At 39.5% G+C, this 24296-nt stretch overlaps 1 protein-coding gene across 18 annotated transcripts in view; it reads left to right on the top strand.

Moving 5' to 3' along the window:
* Positions 1–24296, top strand: part of LOC105489042 (spectrin repeat containing nuclear envelope protein 1) — a 536331-nt gene that overhangs the window by 302009 nt on the left and 210026 nt on the right. For all 18 annotated transcript variants that reach the window (XM_011753636.2, XM_011753647.3, XM_011753641.2 and 15 more), the window contains 5 exons: positions 7592–7738; positions 12850–12975; positions 15226–15402; positions 17984–18249; positions 20362–22522. In XM_011753636.2, the coding sequence (XP_011751938.2) occupies positions 7592–7738; positions 12850–12975; positions 15226–15402; positions 17984–18249; positions 20362–22522 (2877 nt within the window). The remainder of the gene's footprint in view (positions 1–7591; positions 7739–12849; positions 12976–15225; positions 15403–17983; positions 18250–20361; positions 22523–24296) is intronic.

Raw genomic sequence — 24296 nt, 5'->3', positions numbered from 1 at the left:
CCTGTAATCCTAGATACTTGGGAAGCTGAGGCAGGAGAATCTCTTGAACCCAGGAAAACCCAGGAGGTGGAGATTGCAGTGAGCTGAGATTGCACCACTACACTCCAGCCTGGGAGACAGAGGGAGACTCCATCTAAAAAAAAAAAAAAAAAAAAAAAAAAAAATGTGTTTTTTTTTTTGTTGGTAAAAGGAATTTGAGGAAATTTTAAAAGAAAAAAATAGTTGATGTGTTTGAATAGATGATGTGTTTTGTTTTTCTTTTTTTCTTTTTATTATACTTTAAGTTCTAGGGTACATGTGCACAATGTGCAGGTTTGTTACATATGTATACTTGTGCCATGTTGGTGTGCTGCACCCATTAACTCATCATTTACATTAGGTATATCTACTAATGCTATCCCTCCTCCCTACCCCCTCCCCACAATCGGACCCAGTGTGTGATGTTCCCCTTCCTGTGTCCAGGTGATCTCATTGTTCAGTTCCCACCTATGAGTGAGAACATGCGGTATTTGGTTTTCTGTTCTTGTGATAGTTTGCTGAGAATGATGGTTTCCAGCTGCATCCATGTCCCTGCAAAGGACACAAACTCATCCTTTTTTATGGCTGCATAGTATTCCATGGTGTATATGTGCCACGTTTTCTTAATCCAGTCTGTCACTGATGGACATTTGGGTTGATTCCAAGTCTTTGCTATTGTGAATAGTGCCACAATAAACATATGTGTGCATGTGTCTTTATAGCAGCATGACTTATAATCCTTTCGGTATATATCCAGTAATGGGATGGCTGGGTCATATGGTGTTTCTAGTTCTAGATCCTTGAGGAATCGCCATACTGTTTTGCACAATGGTTGAACTACTTTACAGTCCCACCAACAGTGTAAAAGTGTTCCTATTTCTCCACATCCTCCCAAGCACCAGTTGTTTCCGGATTTTTTAATGATGGCCATTCTAACTGGTGTGAGATGGTATCTCATTGTGGTTTTGATTTGCATTTCTCTGATGGCCAGTGATGATGAGCATTTTTTCATGTGTCTGTTGGCTGTATGAATGTCTTCTTTTGAGAAGTATCTGTTCATATCCTTTGCCCACTTTTTGATGGGGCTGTTTTTTTCTTGTAAGTTTGTTTGAGTTCTTTGTAGGTTCTGGATATTAGCCCTTTGTCAGATGAGTAGATTGCAAAAATTTTCTCCCATTCTGTAGGTTGCCTGTTCACTCTGATGGTAGTTTCTTTTACTGTGCAGAAGCTCTTTAGTTTAATTAGATCCCATTTGTCAATTTTGGCTTTTGTTGCCATTGCTTCTGGTGTTTTAGACATGAAGTCTTTGCCCATGCCTATGTCCTGAATGGTATTACCTAGGTTTTCTTCTAGGGTTTTTATGGTTTTAGGTCTAGCATTTAAGTCTCTAATCCATCTTGAATTAATTTTCGTATAAGGAGTAAGGAAAGGATCCAGTTTCAGCTTTCTACTTATGGCTAGTCAATTTTCCCAGCACCATTTATTAAATAGGGAATCCTTTCCCCATTTTTTGTTTTTGTCAGGTTTGTCAAAGATCAGATGGCTGTAGATGTATGGTATTATTTCTGAGGGCTCTGTTCTGTTCCATTGGTCTATATCTCTGTTTTGCTACCAGTACCATGCTGTTTTGGTTACTGTAGCCTTGTAGTATAGTTTGAAGTCAGGTAGCGTGATGCCTCCTGCTTTGTTCTTTTGGCTTAGGATTGTCTTGGCAATGCGGGCTCTTTTTTGGTTCCATATGAACTTTAAAGCAGTTTTTTCTAATTGTGTGAAGAAAGTCATTGGTAGCTTAATGGGGATGGCATTGAATCTATAAATAACCTTGGGCAGTATGGCCATTTTCACGATATTGATTCTTCCGATCCATGAGCATGGTATGTTCTTCCATTTGTTTGTGTCCTCTTTTATTTCACTGAGCAGTGGTTTGTAGTTCTCCTTGAAGAGGTCCTTTACATTCCTTGTAAGTTGGATTCCTAGGTATTTTATTCCCTTTGAAGCTATTGTGAATGGGAGTTCATTCATGATTTGGCTGTTACTGGTGTATAAGAATGCTTGTGATTTTTGCACATTGATTTTGTATCCTGAGACTTTGCTGACGTTGCTTATCAGCTTAAGGAGATTTTAGGCTGAGACAATGGGGTTTTCTAAATATACAATCATGTCATCTGCAAAGAGGGACAATTTGACTTCTTCTTTTCCTAACTGAATACCCTTTATTTCTTTCTCTTGCCTGATTGGCCTAGCCAGAACTTCCAACACTATGTTGAATAGGAGTGGTGAGAGAGGGCATCCCTGTCTTGCATCAGTTTTCAGAGGGAATGCTTCCAGTTTTTGCCCATTCAGTATGATATTGGCTGTGGATTTGTCATAAATAGCTCTTATTATTTTGAGATATGTTCCATCAATACTGAATTTATTGAGAGTTTTTAGCATGAAGGGCTGTTGAATTTTGTCAAAGGCCTTTTCCACATCTATTGAGATAATCATGTGGTTTTTGTCTTTGGTTATGTTTATATGCTGGATTACGTTTATTGATTTGCGTATGTTGAACCAGCCTTGCATCCCAGGGATGAAGCCCACTTGATCATGGTGAATAAGCTTTTTGATGTGCTGCTGGATAAGGTATGCCAGTATTTTATTGAGGATTTTTGCATCGATGTTCATCAGGGATATTGGTCTAAAATTCTCTTTTTTTGTTGTGTCTCTGTCAGGCTTTAGTATCAGGATGATGTTGGCCTCATAAAATGAGTTAGGGAGGATTCCCTCTTTTTCTATTGATTGGAATAGTTTCAGAAGGAATGATACCAACTCCTCCTTGTACCTCTGGTAGAATTCGGCTGTGAATCCATCTGGTCCTGGACTTTTTTTGGTTGGTAGGTTATTAATTATTGCCTCAATTTCAGAGCCTGCTATTGGTCTATTCAGGGATTCAACTTCTTCCTGGTTTAGTCTTGGGAGAGTGTAAGTGTCCAGGAAATTATCCATTTCTTCTAGGTTTTCTAGTTTATTTGTGTAGAGGTGTTTATAGTATTATTTGATGGTAGTTTGTATTTCTGTGGGGTTGGTGATGATATCTCCTTTATGATTTTTTATTGCATCTATTTGATTCTTCTCTCTTTTCTTCTTTATTAGTCTTGCTAGTGGTCTATCAATTTTGTTGATCTTTTCAAAAAACCAGCTCCTGGATTCATTGATGTTTTGAAGGGTTTTTCATGTCTCTATCTCCTTCAGTTCTGCTCTGATCTTAGTTATTTCTTGCTTTCTGCTAGCTTTTGAATGTGTTTGCTCTTGCTTCTCTAGCTCTTTTAATTGTGATGTTAGGGTGTCAATTTTAGATCTTTCCTGCTTTCTCTTGTGGGCATTTAGTGCTATAAATTTCCCTCTACACACTGCTTTAAATGTGTCCCAGAGATTCTGGTATGTTGTATCTTTGTTCCCATTGGTTTCAAAGAACATCTTTATTTCTGCCTTCATTTTGTTATGTACCCAGTAGTCATTCAGGAGCAGGCTGTTCAGTTTCCATGTAGTTGAGCAGTTTTGATTGAGTTTCTTCATCCTGAGTTCTAGTTTGATTGCACTGTGGTCTGAAAGACAGTGTGTTATAATTTCTGTTCTTTTACATTTGCTGATGAGTGCTTTACTTCCAACTATGTGGTCAATTGTGGAATAAGTGTGATGTGGTGCTGAGAAGAATGTATATTCTGTCGATTTGGGGTGTAGAGTTCTGTAGATGTCTATTAGGTCCGCTTGGTGCAGAGTTGAGTTCAAATTCCTGGATATCCTTGTTAACTTTCTGTCTCATTGATCTGTCTAATGTTGACAGTGGGGTGTTAAAGTCTCCCATTATTATTGTATGGAGTCTAAGTCTCTTTGTAAGTCTCTAAGGACATGCTTTATGAATCTGGGTGCTCCTGTATTGGGTGCATATATATTTAGGATAGTTAGCTCTTCCTGATGAATTGATCCCTTTACCATTATGTAATGGCCTTCTTTGTCTCTTTTGATCTTTGATGGTTTAAAGTCTGTTTTATCAGAGACTAGGATTGCAATCCCTGCTTTTTTTTTGTTTTCCATTTGCTTGGTAAATCTCCCTTCATCCCTTTATTTTGAGCCTATGTGTGTCTCTGCATGTGAGATGGGTCTCCTGAATACAGCAAACTGATGGGTCTTGAGTCTTTATCCAATTTGCCAGTCTGTGTCTTTTAATTGGATCATTTAGTCCATTTACATTTAAGGTTAATATTGCTATGCGTGAACTTGATCCTGTCATTATGATATTAGCTGGCTATTTTGCTCGTTAGTTGATGCAGTTTCTTCCTAGCATCAATGCACTTTACATTTTGGCATGTTTTTGCAATGGCTGGTACCTGTTGTTCCTTTCCATGTTTAGTGCTTCCTTCAGGAGCTCTTGTAGGGCAGGGCTGGTGGTGACAAAATCTCTAAGCATTTACTTGTCTGTAAAGGATTTTATTTCTCCTTCACTTATGAAGCTTAGTTTGGCTGGATATGAAATTCTGGGTTGAAAATTCTTTTCTTTAAGAATGTTGAATATTGGCCCCCACTCTCTTCTGGCTTGGAGCGTTTCTGCCAAGAGATCTGCTTCCCTTTGTGGGTAACCCGACCTTTCTCTCTGGCTGCCCTTAACATTTTTTCCTTCATTTCAACTTTTGTGAATCTGACAATTATGTGTCTTGGAGTTGCTCTTCTCGAGGAGTATCTTTGTGGTGTTCTCTGTATTTCCTGAATTTGAATGTTGGCCTGCCTTGCTAGGTTGGGGAAGTTCTCCTGGATGATATCCTGCAGAATGTTTTCCAACTTGGTTCCATTTTCCCTGTCACTTTCAGGCACACCAATCAGACGTAGATTTGGTCTTTTCACATAATCCCATATTTCTTGGAGGCTTTGTTCATTTTTTTTTACTCTTTTTTCTCTACACTTCTCTTCTCGCTTCATTTCATTCATTCGATCTTCAATCACTGATACTCTTTCTTCCAGTTGATCAAGTTGGTTACTGAAGCTTGTGCATTTGTCATGTAGTTCTAGTGTTATGGTTTTCTCTATCAGTTCTTTTAAGGACCTCTCTACATTGATTATTCTAGTTAACCATTCGTCAAATCTTTTTTCAAGGTTTTTAGTTTCTTTGCGCTGGTTACGTAGTTCCTCCTTTAGCTCTGAGAAATTTGATTGACTGAAGCCTTCTTCTCTCAACTTGTCAAAGTCATTCTCCATCCAACCTTGTTCCATTGCTGGCGATGAGTTGCATTCCTTTGGAGAGGGAGATGCGCTGTGATTTTTTGAATTTCCAGCTTTTCTGCACTGCTTTTTCCCCATCTTTGTGGTTTTATCTGCCTTTGGTCTTTGATGATGGTGACGCACTGATGGGGTTTTGGTGTGGGTGTCCTTTCTGTTTGTTAGTTTTCCTTCTAACAGTCAGGACCCTCAGCTGCAGGTCTGTTGGAGTTTGCTTGAGGTCCACTCCAGACCTTGTTTGCCTGGGTATCAGCAGTGGAGGCTGCAGAAGATAGAATATTGCTGAACAGCGAGTGTTGCTGTCTGATTCTTGCTCTGGAAGCTTTGTCTCAGGGGTGTACCCAGCCGTGTGCGGTGTGAGGTGCCAGTCTGCACCTAGTGTGGGATGTCTCCCAGTTAGGCTACTCAGGGGTCAGGGACTCACTTGAGCAGGCAGTCTGTCCATTCTCATATCTCCACCTCCGTGCTGGGAGATCCACTGCTCTCTTCAAAGCTCAGTTGAAAATGCAGAAATCACCCGTCTTCTGTGTCACTCACACTGGGAGCTGGAGGCGGGAGCTGTTCCTATTCGGCCATCTTGGGCGCACCCGATGTTTGTTTTTCTTTGCACATCATCAATGCTTTCTAATTTGTCATTTATTTTGTAACAAAAACATACATTTATTTCATAATTTTCACCATAATTATTTTCTTTTTAACTGTATGCAGCCTGGGTTTTAATCTAAATCAATACTTGCTTACATTCATATAGAATTTGAGAAAGGAGTAAGTGACAAATATGACTTACACTTAAGTGGGTATACTTCCACTAAAACAGAATTCTTAATGTTTTAAAAATAAGTCTAAGAGGGGTAAGAATTGCTGTTTTAACAAAAATTTACTAAAATAAGTAAATTGCTTTACATTATTCTAGAATTTTTAAATGACACTGCAAAGAGTTTTTATAAGCCTTTAAACTTAGTATTCTGTGTATTTTTGTTTACTGGACTAGCCAGTAAGAACTGGTGATATAACAGTGACGTAGTTAGAATGGTCCATGTTCACCATAATAATAAAAAAAATTCTGAGTGACATTAGTAACTTCCCAGACTTAAAAAAAAATCACCTTTAAAGGTTAACAAAAGAGGAATAAAATAATCTAATAAATAATTGAAAACGATGACAAGAGGAGAAAAGGGAGAGTTAAGAGAGAAAATGAGGCTACACATAGAACTCTCCAGTGAGTTCATTCATTCACTCATTCAACAGAGATTTCTTGCACACTGACTTCCTTCACAGTAAACATTTTCTTTGCATTAGGGATACAGTTTAATTTTTTTTTAACTGGTGGATGTTGGAAAGACCAACATAATTTTTAAAATTTAGAAAGCAGATGAAATTCTAAGAACATAATCAGAACTTCATAATTAAAGTTTGCAAAAGTGATAAAGAGAACAAAACACCATTCTTTTAAAAATTCTGCTTGGAATAAGAATAAATAAGGGATAAACCTAATGTCAGATGAAAGTGATGAATTTAAAAGATGACAGAGAAAAGCAGAATTCAATGATTGCTTCTATTGTCTCAATAATGAAAGAAATGCCAGGTTAAACTAATTTCCTTCTTTTTTCCTTTTTCTTAAATGGAAACATCATAGATATATTTCCTCTTGATCTCAAGTAGATACATAATTTTTCTTAATATGTCTTTATGGATAAAATGAAAATTGGTTGGCTTGTTAAGGATTTATTACATAGACATATCAGAAAATATATGAATTATTCTGGATTATTTTTGCCCTAGAACATAACTTCTAAGATGAAGTGAGGGCATCCACCTCTCTGCTCCCCATTTTATAATTTAGTTCAAATTTTACCCTACCTCTATTGCAGAAGCATCACAGTTAGAGAAACAATGGTTATCTTTTTTTGAGGTCATGTTTTATTTTTACTTTTAGTTACTAGCTTAAACAAAAAGTGCAATATTTATACCATAGGAAGAGAAGCTGCAAAAACCTCTGACTTGTGTTTATGACAATTAAACTTCAATGATTTTATGTATTCTAACATGCCTCTACAGTTATATTTACCCTGCGCATGTTCTCTTCCCCTAATCCAGATATTACATTGTGATGTGTGGACCGAGAAGTTATCAACTGGGGGATAGCCATTGCATTTTGCAACACTTGGGGAGGCATACAACTACCTTAGATATGTGTATGAAATTGCGGAGTCTTGGGGGGAATATCCATTTAGATCTACTGGTCATGTTTCATTGAATTTCAATTATCTTTATAGAGGTAGAAAGCAGTTCTCATAATCTCAGCATGGTTGTATTGTCTCAGGTGTACCAGAGTTTGGAACATGAACTTCAGAAGCACGTCAGCCGACAAGACACCCTGCAGCAGTGCCAGGCCTGGCTTTCTACAGTCCAGCCGGATTTAGAACCAAGCCCTCAACCACCTCTTAGTAGGGCAGAAGCCGTTAAGCAGGTAGTAAACTCCTGAAAGTTTGTGTTATTTTTGTGAATCATTTAGACAGTTCAATGAAAATGTGTGAAGTACCTACGATGTGCCAAACTGTATTGACTCCTGGGAATCTAAAAGTAGGAAGAAGGTCTGTGGTTTGCGTTAGTGGAGTTCATGTGCCAGCCGGAAGATGGACATGATAGTGAGCGGCCAACTTGGTAGACTAGAAAGAGAATGGGGCCGGGTGCAGTGGCTCATGCCTGCAATCCCAGCACTTTGGGAGGCCGAGACAGGTGAATCACTTGAGGCCAGGAGTTTGAGACCAGCCTGGCCAACATGGTGAAACCCCATCTCTACTAAAAATATAAAAATTAACTGGGCATGGTGGTATGTGCCTGTAATCACAGCTACCCTGGGATTGGGGTAGGAGAGTACCTACCCTCCTGAGGATGCGGAGGCTAAGGCAGGAAAATCGCTTGAACCTGGGAGGCAGAGGTTGCAGTGAGCCAAGATCATGCCATTGCACTCCAGCCTGGTGACAGAGTGAGGCACTATCTAAAAAAATTAAAAAATAAAAATAAAAAATAAAATAATAATAAAAATTAACTATTAAAAAGAAAAAAAAAGAAAAGAAAGAGAATGGGGCCGGGCACAGTGACTCACTCCTGTATTCCCAACACTTTGAGAGGCCAAAGTGGGCAGACCACACAGGTTCAAGAGTGCAAGACCATCCTGGCCAACATGGTGAAACCTCATCTCTACTAAAAATACAAAAATTAGCTGGGTGTGGTGGCAGGCATCTGTAATCCTAGCTATTCAGGAAGCTGAAGTATGAGAATTGCTTGAACCTGGGAGGTGGAGGTGGAGGTTGCAGTGAGCCAAGATCATGCCTCTGCACTCCAGCCTGGGCAACAGAGTGAGAATCTGTCAAAAAAAAAAAAAAAAGAAAGAAAGAAAGAAAAAAGAAAGAAAGAAGAAAGAAAGAAAGAAAGAAAGAAAGAAAGAAAGAAAGAAGAGAGAGAGAGAAGGAAGAAAAGAGAGAAAGAAGGAAGGAAGGAGAGAAGGAGAGAAAGAGAGAGAGAAAGAGAGAGAAAGAAAGAAAAGAAAGAGAAGGAAAGAAAGAAGAAAGAAAGAAAGAAAGAAAGAAAGAAAGAAAGAAAGAAAGAAAGAGAGAGAGAGAAGGAAGAAAAGAGAGAAAGAAGGAAGGAAGGAGAGAAGGAGAGAAAGAGAGAGAGAAAGAGAGAGAAAGAAAGAAAAGAAAGAGAAGGAAAGAAAGAAGAAAGAAAGAAAGAAAGAAAGAAAAAGAAAGAAAGAAAGAAAGAAAAAAGAAAGAAAGAGAAAGGAAGGAAGGAAGGGAGGGAGGGAGGAAGGAAGGAAGGAAGGAAGGAAGGAAGGAAGGAAGGAAGGAAGGAAGGAAGGAAGGAAGGAAGGAAATGGGCACTGTAACCAAAGATCAATTCTGATATTTATTCTGTTGGGGGACCGTGGGTAAGTCACTTAATTTCTCAGAGCCTCCGAGATAGTTTCCTGCTATTAAAAGTGACATTTATAAGTATACTTGCTTCTAAAAGTTATAATGAAATGCAAATATCACACTACAAGTAAACATTACTTATAAACAGAAAAGTAGTACTAGCTTCTTGCATAGTTTTGGGGCATAAACAAGGTACTTCATAAATAATTATTGAATGGATGATGAATGCAATGTTAGTTTTTATCATGTGAAAGGAATTCTATTCCGTATTAATTTGACATCCACATGCTTAAAATGTTGTTGCTGAGACTTAACCAGAATATGTGGGAATTTTTTTAAAACTTTTGTACTAAGCAGCTTTGGTATGCAGTGTTAACCCTGTGGGAAAATATTTTAGAGGAATTTAGTTATAAAGGTTATTGCTGCCAGATATGAATTAACAATATTTAATAATTTAATTTTTTACCACAAATTGAGAATAACATAATGTGTTTGATCATTGAGTCTACATAAAGAATGTGTCCAGTTAATTCATTCCCTAAAATATACTTTCTAAAGGCTAAAATGATTTGCATTGTCATTAAATGGTTCAGAAAAATGTTCATATAATACTTTATAAGAATAGGATCAGGAAAAGTGAAACCAAAAAAAATGAATTAAAGACTGCCTATATTCTGCTTTTTTTATTAGACTGAGAGTTTTCTTGAATCACAAGCCACCTTGTCTTGTGGCTGTTTCCAATGCACTTTGAATAAATTAAGATCAACACTTAATTTTTCTCTTTTGTTACCAAAAAAAAAAAAAAATAAAAGAGATGAAGGGAGAAGAAAGTATTAATGCCAGTGATCTTTTGCTAGAGCAGGAAGAGATTTACTACACATACCAGAATGAGCCGTGGTCACAGGAGGATACTGATCCTTCTTCCAGATTATGTGACTGTATGGTCCCCTGTTTCTGCCTGTTTCACATCTCTCTAAATGGTCTTTGAAAGTAGCCAGAGAAGGGAGTTCGAGGTGGTGGAGACACTTGGACCACCGTCACTCTGAGGAGGAAAGATTTTTTTATTTTGTTTCCTGTTTTATTTTATTTTTGTTGTTGTTTCTTTTGTTTTTTGTTTTGTTTTAGTTTTTCCCTTGGCAAGTGCAGTAAGTCCTCACTTAATGCCATCGATAGGTCTCAGAAACTGAAACTTTAAGCAAAACCATGTACAGCGGGTCCTCAAATAATGTCATTTCCTTCCATATGCAGGTTTATTACAGCGTTGATGGTAACAAAAGTTGTTTCATTATACAACTTCTTGCTTAAAGAAGTCACAGTTTCCAAGAATCTGCCGACAACATTAAATGAGAACTTACTGTGTTCATGTAAAACTGACCAGGCCCTTAGTGGCTGGCAAGCTTGGATGTGTGACTGGAGAATCCACTTACAATGGGCATGGTACCAAGATGCAGTGTGCGTCCCCAGCACCACCTGTCTAGTAAACCCTCAATACATATGTGAAGATAATACACTCCCTACTACCACAAGAAAATGACACATGGATTTGATTCCATTCAGAGTGCTATGTGTTTTTATAAGGCATAAAACTTTAGGGAATGGGAAAAAGTACTATAAGATTTTTCTGTAAAGTTGATTTTAGCAAATATTTTTGCAGCTATGTGGTCACTGACACTCTATGTGCTACTTCCAATGCTTTCGGAATCAGACCAACTATATAAATTTCAAAATATAGCATCATTCCTTTCTATTAAATATGTTCATAAAATAGACATTCTGACAACTTGTTCTCTTCTCATATCCAAAAGTTGCTTGAGACAAATAACTTTCTCTGGGTCATAGGTGCATGATATGGTACTTGTGGACAGTGGCTGATGACTCACAATACCATAGTTAGCTTGTACATTCAATTGAAAAGGTGCTTATTGGGAAATTAATCTGTATTTATCATATCCACAGTAGCATAACATGTCTAGGTAATCCACACAGTGCAGAGGAAAGATACTGAGATCAGAGTCACAAAATCAGGTGACATGATTGACGCTATGATTTGGGAAAATCCTGGAGGTTGACTTTATCCCTACAACTTGCGGTCAATACTGCCTTCCTTATTTATCCCCATTTATGTAGTAATCAAGAACCACTTCTCACTACCTCAGCCACCGCCCCCAGTCAGGCCATTTTCACGGTTCATCTGATCCCTGCAGTAGCCTAACACTTGGGCACCGTTGCTGCCTACCGCCCCTGTGGCGGCCAGTTCTCCGCGCAATGTTAGGAGGGAGTCTTTGAAAGCCTGTCTCAGATCATGATGCCCCGAGTATTTTCCCATCACACTTAAATTCCAACTTTCTTACCATGGCTTATGAATAGGCTGGTTAATTTGTTTTCCCAAATGGAACCTTCTTGATAAGACAGAGTCTGCTTTACATAATCCAGTGGGACCAGAGCAGTGGTTCACAACTGGAGTGGAGGAGATGGTGACTTTGCTCCCACAGGGGACATTTGTCACTGTCTGAACATGTTGTTGGTTGTCACAACTGGGATGGTGGGGTCGCTGCTGGCATTAAGTGGGTAGACGCGAAGGATGCTGCTCACAGCCTGCAAGGTATAAGTCAGCCCACACAACAAAGAATTATTTGGAGTCAACTGTCAATAGTTCTGAGTTGAGAAACTCTAGACTAAAGACAAAACCCAACAAACAGCGATGTATGGTCAGCTCTTCTTCTAAGGGGCTCCATGACTTGCCCCCGCCCCACCCTCCAACCTCTGCTCCCACCTGGTTCACTCTGCTCCAGCCTCAGGGCTTTACATTTGCTCTCTCTCTGCCCACCATGTCCACCTGCCTGGAATGTTCTTACCTTATGCCATGTCATGCATTCAGGTCTTTTCCTCAGAGGGACCTTTGAGATACACTGTCCTTGAAGTGGCAGTGCTTCTTCCTCATACCCTATCTGCTTAACGCCTTGATTTTTCCACATGATATTTAACAGTACTAAACATTCCAGTGCATGTTTGTTTATTTATATATTATTTATCTCCTTCCTAAGAATGTAAACTCCATGGGAGCAAGGGTTTTGCTTTATGGGCTGCTCTATGCCCAGTATCTAAAATGGAGCCTGAGTAGAATCTGAGCATCCGCAAAGAAACACATTTCTTTGTTTCTGTAAATGGATTAAAGATCCACCTAGAGAAGCCTCTCTTGGGCTTGTGGAAAGAGAATATCACAAGGTGAATCTCCTGCAAAGCTCACTCCAATGAAACCCACCAACTCGCGGACCTTTGCCTTCTGTCTCTAAGATATGCAAAAACATGTTAAGAAGGAGACCAGAGCAGGCTACAAATTCTTTCTCTGAAATGGAAAATAAGCTGGCATGTGAGCAAGTAATCTGGAAAGATTATAGAAGTTTCTTGCGTTTTCCCCTTTCCCAGACCATACAGAATATTTTACATACAAAGAGAAGCAAATAGTGGACAAATAAATCCTCATCGGTGATTTGAATTTTTTCCTGGGAGTCACTAATATATGTCACTTGAACACAGTGGTGAAAACACTGAGCATAGCAAGACTATTTTTGAAGTGTTAACAGAATTTTACAAATGATACAAGTATTTGCTATCTAAATAGCTGATGCATCTCTTTCACTCTGACGCTTGCCTTTTCCAGGTCAAACACTTCAGAGCTTTGCAAGAGCAGGCAAGGACCTACCTAGATCTCCTTTGCTCCATGTGTGACCTGTCAAATGCTTCAGTGAAAACCACAGCAAAAGACATTCAACTAACAGAGCAAATGGTAAGAAAATGAAAAATCACATTGAATTTGTTTTATTAGATTCTCTTGCTTGAATATTTCATGTGATATTGAAAGAAAATAGCTCTTGAGTTGTTCTTGCTGTATATAATGGTTCTACAGTCATTATAATAAATAGATATTTGAATTTCAGCTAAGTCATAGAAAATTAAGCACATCCTGACATTGCTGACAACAGATTGAGACTGAATCACTTAGTCCCATTCATTCACGGCCCATTAGAACCTGTCTTTTTTGCTCCTCCTTAATGACCATTCTCTCTCTTTTCCTATTTTGCCACACCTTTTTTTGTTGTTTTCTCCTTTTCCATCTTTTTGTTTAGGCAATACTTAATATGAAAGGGGCTCTTGACCCTTTCTTTATTTTATCAAGGATGCCAAAGAGCATGCCATCTGTCACAATCCTTCTAGTTCATTGGTAAAGTGTGGTGTTCAGAAGGGTTTTGAAACTGTCTGGGCTGTGATGAGTAGCAGTACTGGTCCCCACAGATAGATGGCAGCACTGGAGCCGTGTATTCCCCGCTGTTGCCACTGCAGCCTTAAACTCTTCCATGAAACACATATGGGTTTGTTTGTTTGTTTTGAGACACTCTGCCAACCAGTCTGGAATGCAGTGGCGCTATCATCACTGACTGGAGCCTCAACCTCCTGAGCTCAGGTGATCCTCCCACCTCCACCTCCCAAGTAGCTGAGATTATAGGGATGAACCACCACACCCAGCTAATTTTTATACTTTTTGTAGAGACACAGCTTCGCTATGTTGCCCAGGCTGGTCTGAAACTCCTGGGCTCAAGCAATCCTCCCTCCTTGGCCTACCAAAGTGCTGGGATTACAGGCGTGAGCCACCACGCCTGGTCCACATTTGAGTTTAAAAGAAAAATAAGACTTAGTTTTGGTATTTAATTTATTAAATATTCACAGAATAGTAAAATGATTCACAGGAAAAAAAAGTCAAAATAATAAGGTTTTTCTCTCTAATATTATTAAAACACATCTGTTTTTAAATCCTTACAAAAGATGATGTAACTATTTTATTTTATTTTATTTTATTTTATTTTATTTTATTTTATTTTATTTTATTTTGGAGAAAGAGTCTCACTCTGTTTCCCAGGTTGGAGTGCAGTGGTGCAATTTCGGCTCACTGCAACCTCCGCCTCCTGGTTCAAGCAATTCTCAAGCCTCAGCCTCCCCAGTAACTGGGACTACAGGCACTCACCACCATACCTGGCTACTTTTGGTATTTCAGTAGAGAAAGGGTTTCACTATGTTGCCCAGGTGAATCTCGAATTCCTGAGCTCAGGCAATCCACCTGCCTTGGCCTCCCAAAGTGCTAGGATTACAGACATGAACCACCATGCCCAGCCAATAAAACCCATTTTTTTTTTTTTACAGAAATGATTTATTGAAACAAATTACACAGCTTCAAAAATCAGTGAAGCAGATCTAAAGACATATCCAAAACATTAATAATTCAGCATGTTGTAAGAAGGATGAACAAATGTACAATAGAGAACAACGGAAGTATTTTCTGGTTAACCTTAACACCAAATTCATGAGTCAGTTAGATGAATCTACTGAAATGTCCAATGAGAAAAACCATTAGAGCAGCCTTAGACCTAATAAATTGATAAAACTTATTAGAGTTTCGCCAGGCATGGTGACTCATGCCTGTAATCCCAGCACGTCGGGAGTCCAAGGCGGGCATATTACCTGAGGTCAGGAGTTCAAGACCAGCCTGACCAACGTAGAGAAACCCTGTCTCTACTAAAAATACAAAATTAGCTGGGTGTGATAGCGCATGCCTGTAATCCCTGCTACTCGGGAGGCTGAAGCAGGAGAATCACTTGAACCCGGGAGGCAGAAGTAGCGGTGAGCTGAGAATGTGCCATTGCACTCCTGCCTGGGCAACAAGAGCGAAACTCCATCTCAAAAAAAAAAAAAACAAAAAAAAAACAAAAAAAAAAAACAACTTACAAGAATTTCACAACACTGATTAAAGCTGAATAGCATAACTCATAGACATTTAAAGTCTTTAGAAACCCTCAATAAAAAAAGAAATCTGCTTTTCCCAAAGCAAATAAAGAAGTACTTTTTAAATTTATGTATTTGCCTGTGTGTGTGTGTATGTGTGTGTCAAATGAGCACAAGCCAGCTGGAGAGGTCCATCTCTGATTCATTAACCATAAATGTTTCCATGTGTGGTTGCTAACTTTTATCCCTGTGTCTTCTCAAGATTGAACAAAGGCTCGTCCAGGCCCAGAACTTAACTCAGGGATGGGAAGAGATCAAGCACCTGAAGGCAGAGCTCTGGATTTACCTGCAAGATGCTGATCAGCAACTGCAGAACATGAAGAGGAGGCACTCTGAGCTGGAGCTAAGTATTGCACAGAACATGGTTTCACAGGTTAAGGTGGGTATTCATTTGCCCCCAGGGGAGATAAAAGAGGCCAACAGAATAGAAAACTTGAAATGTGTTCAGTGTATTCACTTCAATATGCCTGAGTGTTTGTCAATCCTTAGACATTAATACAACTCTTTAAGGCAGGGGTCCCCAACCCCCAGATTATGGACCAGTACCAGTCCATGTCCTGTTAGGAACCTGGCCGCACAGTGGGAGGTGAGCAAGCATTACTGCCTGAGCTCCACCTCCTGTCAGATCAGAGGCCGCATCAGAGTCTCATAGTGCAAACCCTACTGTGAATTGCGCATGCAAGGGATCTAGGTTCCATGCTCCTTATGATAATCTAACTAACGTCTGATGATTCGAGGTGGAACAGCTTCATCCAGAAACCATCCCCCTCCAGCCCCGTTCATGGAAAAATTGTCTTCCACAAAACCCATGCCAGGTGCCAAAAAGTTTGGGGACCACTGCTTTAAGGAATAGCAAATCTGAACAAATTTCACTGGGTGCCAGGGAAAATAGATTATAAAGTAAACATTCAAATGTATTACTGAAGCTTCAGATGGCCACTTGCACCAGAAGACATTCATTCTCTGCATTGTTCCTGTAAAAAGCAGGTGTGATTTAGTCTACAGAGTAGACTGCTTAGTCAGAAGATTCTGTGACTAAGCAAACAAGGAACATTATTACTTTTTAGATTTTCATCACCATATTATGCTAAAGCTGTAGGACTGTAAGCTTATCAATTCATTATTTATATATTTGAGCTATATGTAATTCATTTAAAGTATAATATAAATGCAGTTTGTATTACATATTTATATATAATTTAAATAATTTACAATACATAGAAAATTTGGCAGGTGTGGTGGCTCATGCCTGTAATCCTAGCACTTTTGGAAGCTGAGGTGGGCAGATCACTTGAGGCCAGGAGTTTGAGACCAGGCTGGCCAACATGGTGAAACCCCATCTCTACTAAAAATACAAAAATTAGCCTTGCGTGGCACATGCCTATAATCCCAGCTACTTGGGAGGCTGAGGCACGAGAATCATTTGAACTTGGGAGGTGGAGGTTGCAGTGAGCCAGCCTGGGCCACAGAGAGAGACTCTGTCTCAAAAAAAAAAAAAAAAAAAAAAAAAAAAAAAAAAAAGAGAGAGAGAGAGAGAGAAAGAAAGAAAAAAGAAAATTAAAAGTGTATTAACTTGATTGGAAGTTGGGTCAGATTTTTAACAAACTTTAAGATTTTTTTTTTCTCCATGATTAGGAGTCAATAATAATATATTGTTCACTGAAGTGCTGTTTGCAAGTACAGAAAAAAAAAAGAGAATAGGGATAGGGATAATAAGATTTATTTTTTTTCTCAATAGCATGAACTTTTAAAAAAAATTTGTGAACCATCCTAGAAATTTAATTTTTTAAAATGTATTTTATAAGAAAAGTTTTATTATAAAAGGCTTAGTAAATACAGAAATGTCTTAAGCAAATTTAAATCACTTATGCTACTACCATTCAAAGATAATAAACAATGCTAATATTTTGCTGTATTTGTTTTAGATATACACATACTTAAAACATTCAAGATGATACTGTTGCTTTATTAACATTTTAATTGTGATTGAACCTAGCTTTAAGGACAAAATTTCATATGTCAGTCAGGGGATTTAAGAGATTTTTTTGGGTAGTGGAAGTAAATGGAAATGGGAGTGAGCAGTGGGAGAGTATGGAAGTCCATGAACCAAACCCTCGGAGGAATCACTATCCAAAGAAATGATCCTCTGGCCACGTGTTGGGCTGGCAGAGATGGTATGTTAGAGATTTCTTTTTTGCTGTGTATGTAGGGAGTAGATGAATCTAAACCATTGCCTTTCCAGTTGGCAAATGTACTCCAGCCTTCCCCAACTTTGTACATAGCGCCACTGCCCACCTGGTGACCCAAGCTACTTTGCCTTGTCTCTTACATTTGGAAGGTTTCTGTCAGAGGCGTTCAAACCAGAGCGACTCCATCCTGAAGGGGGGCTGAGTAAAATGAGGCTGAGACCTGCTGGGCTGCATTCCCAGAAAGTTAGGCATTGTTAGTCACAGGATATTTAGTTAAGGGAACAGGTTCATAATGTTTACTGAACAGATTCAGAACTTGACAGACCCAGGATTTAGCAGACCTAGGAAATGTCCTAATGTCCCGATATCTTGAGAATAAAAGCACTCTTAGTTTAAGAATAAATTTTGAAAAACGTGAACGCTTTAAAAATTCTTAGAAAACGAAGGTCACACTTCAAGGTAAGATAATGACTTTTTTCAATAATGACCGTAATGTTTCACATGTATTAGTTTTTCTTTGTGCCTTTGGAAATAGTACCATAAAAGAATATACCACAGCTACCCTGAATCTCGCATACATGGGAGTTAACGTTCATAAAGAGGTATGGTGATTTTTAGATTTTCTCTTTGTTTCCCATGACTTGTACATTCTTCAGTTTTTTCATATTAACGAACTTAGAGTGTTCAAAGGTCTTATGTCTATGTCACTCTTTATATTTATTTGGGGATTTCTTAACACCTTACATATTTTTTGTTGCTGTTATCCTTTAGGATTTTGTTAAGAAACTACAGAGCAAAGAGGCATCTGTGAACACCATAATAGAAAAGGTGAATAAGTTAACAAAGAAGGAGGAGTCGCCTGAACACAAGGAAATAAATCATTTAAATGATCAGTGGCTCGATTTGTGCCATCAGTCTAATAACCTGTGCCTGCAAAGGGAAGAGGATCTTCAGAGAACAAGAGATTACCATGACTGTATGAATGTCGTTGAAGTGTTCCTAGAAAAATTTACTACAGAATGGGATAACTTGGCCAGGTAACATAAATTATCCGATGGGTCACCAAAATGCTAAGCCAGACATTTCCTAATATCTATAAAAATGTAAAATGTGCCCAGGTGCAGTGGCTTATGCCTGTAATCCCAGCACTTTAGGAGGCCAAGGCGGGTGGATTAGTTGCAGTCAGGAGTTCGAGACCACCCTGGACAACGTGGTGAAACCTCATCTCTACTAAAAATACAAAAATTAGCTGGGTGTTGTGGTGCATGCCTGTAATCCCAGCTATTTGGGAGGCTGAGGCAGGAGAATCACTTGAACTTGGGAGGAGGAGGCTGCAGTGAGCCAAGATTGCACCACCGTACTCCAGCCTGGGTGACAGAGCAAGACCCTGTCTCAAAAAAATAAAATAAAATGTCTTAGGTATATCATCTATTGTTTATTATTATTAATATTGGTAAGTAAAACATCGTTATGAACCTAATGTTTTCACCTGGATATAGAGTCATGGTTTTCCTAGCTCTATATTAATTTAACCAGTGGGTAAAAGAGAAATGTTTGAAAATGGTACCATTTTCTCTGTGACCTTAAAGAATATTCTAAAAATATTTCTAATTTTGTTTAATTACAAGTTATGGGATATCATCTATGAATTCATGAAATGAATCCTTCTTGAACCTATATGCTCCCTAGGTTTCTTATCAAGTCTATAAGGTAATGAATGCATTCTGTGTCATTCAGTCCGGTTTTTTTCTTATAAGAGTCTAGAAATTAGTGAACAATCCAAATTCAGTTAATGTGTGTCTTTTGTAGTGATTGAACTCCTCTTAGCTTTCTTCTTTGAAAAATAAGAATACACACACACATACTGGATCATTATGTAAACCATTCTATACATTTGATCACTATAATTGCTAAAATCTACACTTCTTCTGCACCGATTTACTAGTTTACAGCGATGAAAACTGCAAACATTGTTCTAGATATCATGAACTCATGGTGGGGTTTTGGGGGTTTTTGTTGGTATACCATTTTCTGGTCTGTTTGCTTTACTTTGATACTTCACAATTTACTGGTCTTTGGGATTAGTCCAGTCAATATTAACAACTCATATTTCTGACTTACAGCAGGCCCCACACACACCTGAGACTTACTGTGTCCCAGACAGAACTTCTCATACTGCCTCCCAACTCTGCTTTTCATACCTCAGAACTGATCATTTAGTATAAAAGACTGTAAGATTCCATTTTTTATGTGTGCTTCATAGCAAAGGGATGACAATTCTTTACATTTCACACTTATTCTTAAAGATTTCTAATGATAAGCAAAAAATATCCAAGTACACAAGTAGCCATTAGAGCTGTTGGTTATACCTTACAGATCATACTACCTAGCACTCTATTGTTTGTTGAACCCTTTTCACAAAAGAAAGCACACAAATCATGCATCACTTATTAATTTCTTTCAGTATCATTTTCTAGAGTACACTAGATCAGTGCTTCTCACTGTTTAACATTACACGAACCATCCAAGGATCTTGTTACCATATAGATTCTGCTCAGTTGATAAGAGCCAGAGGAAGATAAAAGCGTATTCTGATTTGATTGGAAGGCATTATCAGCCAGAAAGAAGTAGGCAACTTGATTTGATTCAACTTCTAATATTGACTTCTGATGAGACTTGTATTCCATAATTATAGCACTCTGTAAATAAACCATGAATTGAACTACTCTCGTTTATTCTAAGCTCAGAAGATCCACTTAAAGAAAATGGTGAAGTGTCAGCCAGAAGTAGTGGCTCATGCCTGTAATCCCAGCACTTTGGGAGGCCAAGGCAAGTGGAGGTCAGGAGTTAGAGACCAGCCTGACCAACACGGTGAAACTCTGTCTCTACTAAAAATATAAAATTAGCCAACCGTGGTGGCGCATGCCTGTAATCTCAGGTACTTGGGAGGCTGAGGCAGGAGAATAGCTTGAACCTGGGAGGCGGAGGTTGCAGTGAGCTGAGATCACAGCATTGCACTCCAGTCTGGGAAACAAGAGCAAAACTCGGTCTCCAAAAAGAAAATGGTGAAGTGTAATTTAGCATAGTGTGAACAAACATTGATATTGACTACAGCTAATTTGCTCTTATACCTTTCCATGTATTTTCAGATCTGATGCGGAGAGTACAGCTGTCCACCTGGAAGCTTTGAAAAAGTTAGCATTGGCATTGCAGGAGAGAAAGTATGCTATTGAAGATCTGAAAGATCAAAAGCAGAAAATGATAGAGCATCTGAATTTAGATGACAAGGAGCTAGTCAAAGAACAGACGAGTCATTTAGAGCAACGTTGGTTTCAGCTTGAGGACCTCATTAAAAGGAAAATCCAAGTGTCAGTCACCAACTTGGAGGAGTTAAATGTGGTGCAGTCCAGATTTCAGGAGCTAATGGATTGGGCAGAAGAGCAACAACCCAACATCGCCGAGGCCCTTAAGCAGAGCCCTCCTCCAGATATGGCTCAGAACCTTCTCATGGATCACCTGGCCATCTGCAGTGAACTGGAGGCCAAGCAGATGCTCCTGAAATCACTCATAAAGGACGCAGACAGGGTCATGGCGGATCTTGGTCTCAATGAGCGACAGGTCATTCAGAAGGCTCTCTCTGATGCACAAAGCCACGTGAATTGTCTCAGTGACTTAGTGGGCCAGCGAAGAAAGTACTTAAACAAAGCCTTGTCTGAGAAAAGCCAATTTCTCATGGCAGTGTTCCAGGCCACCAGCCAAATTCAGCAACACGAGCGAAAGATAATGTTCCGTGAACACATCTGTCTGTTACCAGATGATGTGAGCAAACAAGTCAAAACATGTAAGAGTGCACAAGCCAGCCTCAAGACTTACCAAAATGAGGTCACTGGACTTTGGGCCCAGGGTCGTGAACTGATGAAAGGAGTCACAGAGCAGGAAAAGAGTGAAGTGCTGGGGAAGCTTCAGGAATTGCAGAGTGTCTATGACAGTGTTTTACAAAAGTGCAGTCACCGGTTACAAGAACTAGAGAAGAATTTGGTTTCTAGGAAGCATTTTAAGGAAGATTTTGATAAAGCTTGCCACTGGCTAAAACAAGCAGATATTGTTACATTTCCTGAAATCAACCTAATGAATGAGAGTACTGAGCTTCATACACAGCTGGCCAAATACCAACACATTCTTGAACAATCTCCAGAATATGAAAATCTTCTACTTATGCTGCAGAGAACTGGGCAGACCATATTACCATCGCTGAATGATGTTGATCATTCCTACCTCAGTGAAAAGCTAAACACTTTGCCCCAACAATTTAATGTAATTGTTGCCTTGGCTAAAGACAAGTTCTATAAAGTCCAGGAAGCAATTCTTGCTCGGAAGGAATATGCTTCCTTGATTGAGTTGACAACCCAGTCTCTGAGTGAACTTGAAGCCCGATTCTCGCGGATGAGCAAAGTTCCCACTGACCTGGCTGTGGAGGAGGCTGTGGCTCTGCAAGATGGTTGCAGAGCCATTCTGGACGAGGTGGTGGGCCTTGGGGAGGCGGTGGATGAACTGAACCAGAAAAAAGAAGGTTTTCGCAGCACAGGTCAGCCTTGGCAGCCAGACAAGATGCTGCACCTTGTCACCTTATATCACAGGCTGAAGCGACAAACAGAGCAGAGGGTTAGCTTATTAGAAGACACCACCAGTGCTTACCAAGAACACGAGAAGATGTGCCAACAGCTAGAGAGACAACTGAAGTCTGTAAAAGAAGAGCAGTCCAAAGTGAATGAGGAAACGCTGCCTGCAGAGGAGAAGCTCAAAATGTATCACTCCCTGGGAGGAAGCCTTCAGGACTCGGCGATTCTACTGAAACGAGTAACCATACATCTCGAAGATCTTGCCCCACACCTTGACCCCTTGGCTTATGAGAAAGCCAGGCATCAGATCCAGTCCTGGCAAGAGGAGTTAAAACTGTTGACTTCTGCCATTGGTGAGACGGTGACAGAATGTGAGAGCCGAATGGTGCAGAGTATAGACTTCCAGACTGAGATGAGTCGCTCCCTGGACTGGCTGAGGAGAGTGAAGGCAGAACTCAGTGGGCCGGTGTACCTAGACCTCAACCTGCAGGACATCCAAGAGGAAATCAGAAAGATCCAAATTCATCAGGAAGAGGTCCAGTCCAGCTTGAGAATCATGAATGCACTGAGTCACAAGGAAAAGGAGAAGTTCACAAAGGCCAAGGAGCTGATCTCTGCGGATTTAGAACACAGCCTCGCTGAGCTCTCAGAGCTGGATGGAGACATTCAGGAAGCCTTACGTACCAGACAGGTGAGTATGATAGGACTTCACTTCTCTTTATTCCATTCTGCTTATTTGTAAACAGGTACAAGAAATTCATTTGCTTGGTTATAATTGCTTCTTTAAATATTTCTTTCTAAATACTATACAGAAGCATCTTCAGCAGTGACTTAAATGGTTATTTTAATTTTGTTTTTTAATTGAGATGAAGTCTTGCTCTGTCGCCCAGGCTGGAGTGCAGTGGTGTAATCTCAGCTCACTGCAACCTCCGCCTCCTGGGTTCAAGTGATTCTTGTGCTTCAGCCTCCCGAGTAGCTGGGATTACAGGCGCCTGCCACCATGCCCAGCTAATTTTTGTATTTGTAGTAGAGATGGGGTTTCATAATGTTGGCCAGGCTGGTCTTGAACTCCTGACGTCAAGTGATCTGCCTGCCTTGGCCTCCCAAAGTGCTGGGACTATAGGTGGGAGCCACCGTGCTGGGCCAGGTGATTTTAATTGTTTATGTGCATGCTATTCATTTTTGTGCGGTTTCCATCTTGACTTCACTTTGCTTATAATAGTGATGCCTCAGTGATCTCTCGCCTTTAAAGAGATGATAAATGGTATTAGTAACATAATTCATATTGTATATTAGTACATTGATAGTACAACTGACTAACAGTGAATAATTACTGATGCCCTTTGTAGACAATGTGAAGGCTGGTATTTCTAAAGTCAGTGCTAGATGAAGAGTCGAAATGGAGAGAGGCAGATAGACAATGCAGCCCTGATCTTGCTAATAAGCCATTTTTTTGTAGGGTATCCCATTAGTTGCCCCGTCTCTTCACCCCTTCTGTGGGGATGAGTGCTGTCCTTCTTTTGCTTCCCTATAACATAGCAGAAGAAAGACTAGAATACTCGTGATTACTTGACTTAGGGATAACAAAAAGAAATGGGAGCATGTACAAAACTTCCCAGATTGGCCTAATTGCGGCTTGCTCTGGGGCTTGCAAGTTCTGTGCATTCAAAAATAAGAAGAGGGCCAGGCATGGTAGTGCACACTTGTAATCCCAGCCCTTTGGGAGGCTGAGGCAGGTGGATCACCTGAGGTCAGGAGTTCAAGACCAGTCTGACCAACATGGTGAAACCCTGTCTCTAGTAAATACAAAAAAAAAAAAAAAAAAAAAATTAGCTGGATGTGGTGGTGCATGACTGTAATCCTACTTGGGAGGCTGAGGCAGGAGAATCGCCAGGAGGCAGAGGTTGCAGTGAGCTGAGATCACACCATTGTACTCCAGCCTAGGCAACAAGAGCAAAACTCTGTCTGAAAATAAAATAAAATAAAATAAAATAAAATAAAATAAAACAAGAAGAGAAAAATTGTGGCTAGAGGATTATTTCCTTTAATTTCTTGGCTCCTTTTCTCCATGTCTGTCTTCAGTCCCTCTGATTCTAGGAGATGTCAACCTGATTCTAGAGATGTTAACCCTTTAGGTAAAAGATACTTTCATCAGGATAATACAGCAGCTAAAGCCTGGGAGGAGGGCATATCTGAGTTCTAATAGCAGCTATTTGATCTCAGGCAAATGACATCCTATAAGGCTCTGTCCCTCTTTGTAGAAGAGAGATATTAATGATTCTTTTATTAGGTTTATCTTCTTAGCATCGGGTCTGACACGAAGTAACTTCAGATGAATCTTAGCTCTCATTTAACTTTATTTTCCGCAAAGATTAAGGTTAACACTTTCAATAGTAAAAACGTTAATATTGGATAAAATCATAATAAACTTCTTCATGGAAAATTCTGACTTTTTAAACTAAAAA

This window comes from Macaca nemestrina, chromosome 5 (assembly GCF_043159975.1).
Source record: "Macaca nemestrina isolate mMacNem1 chromosome 5, mMacNem.hap1, whole genome shotgun sequence".
NCBI lineage: Eukaryota > Metazoa > Chordata > Mammalia > Primates > Cercopithecidae > Macaca > Macaca nemestrina.
Note: the sequence above shows the minus strand (reverse complement) of the source record. Positions and strands in the feature narration are given on the sequence as shown.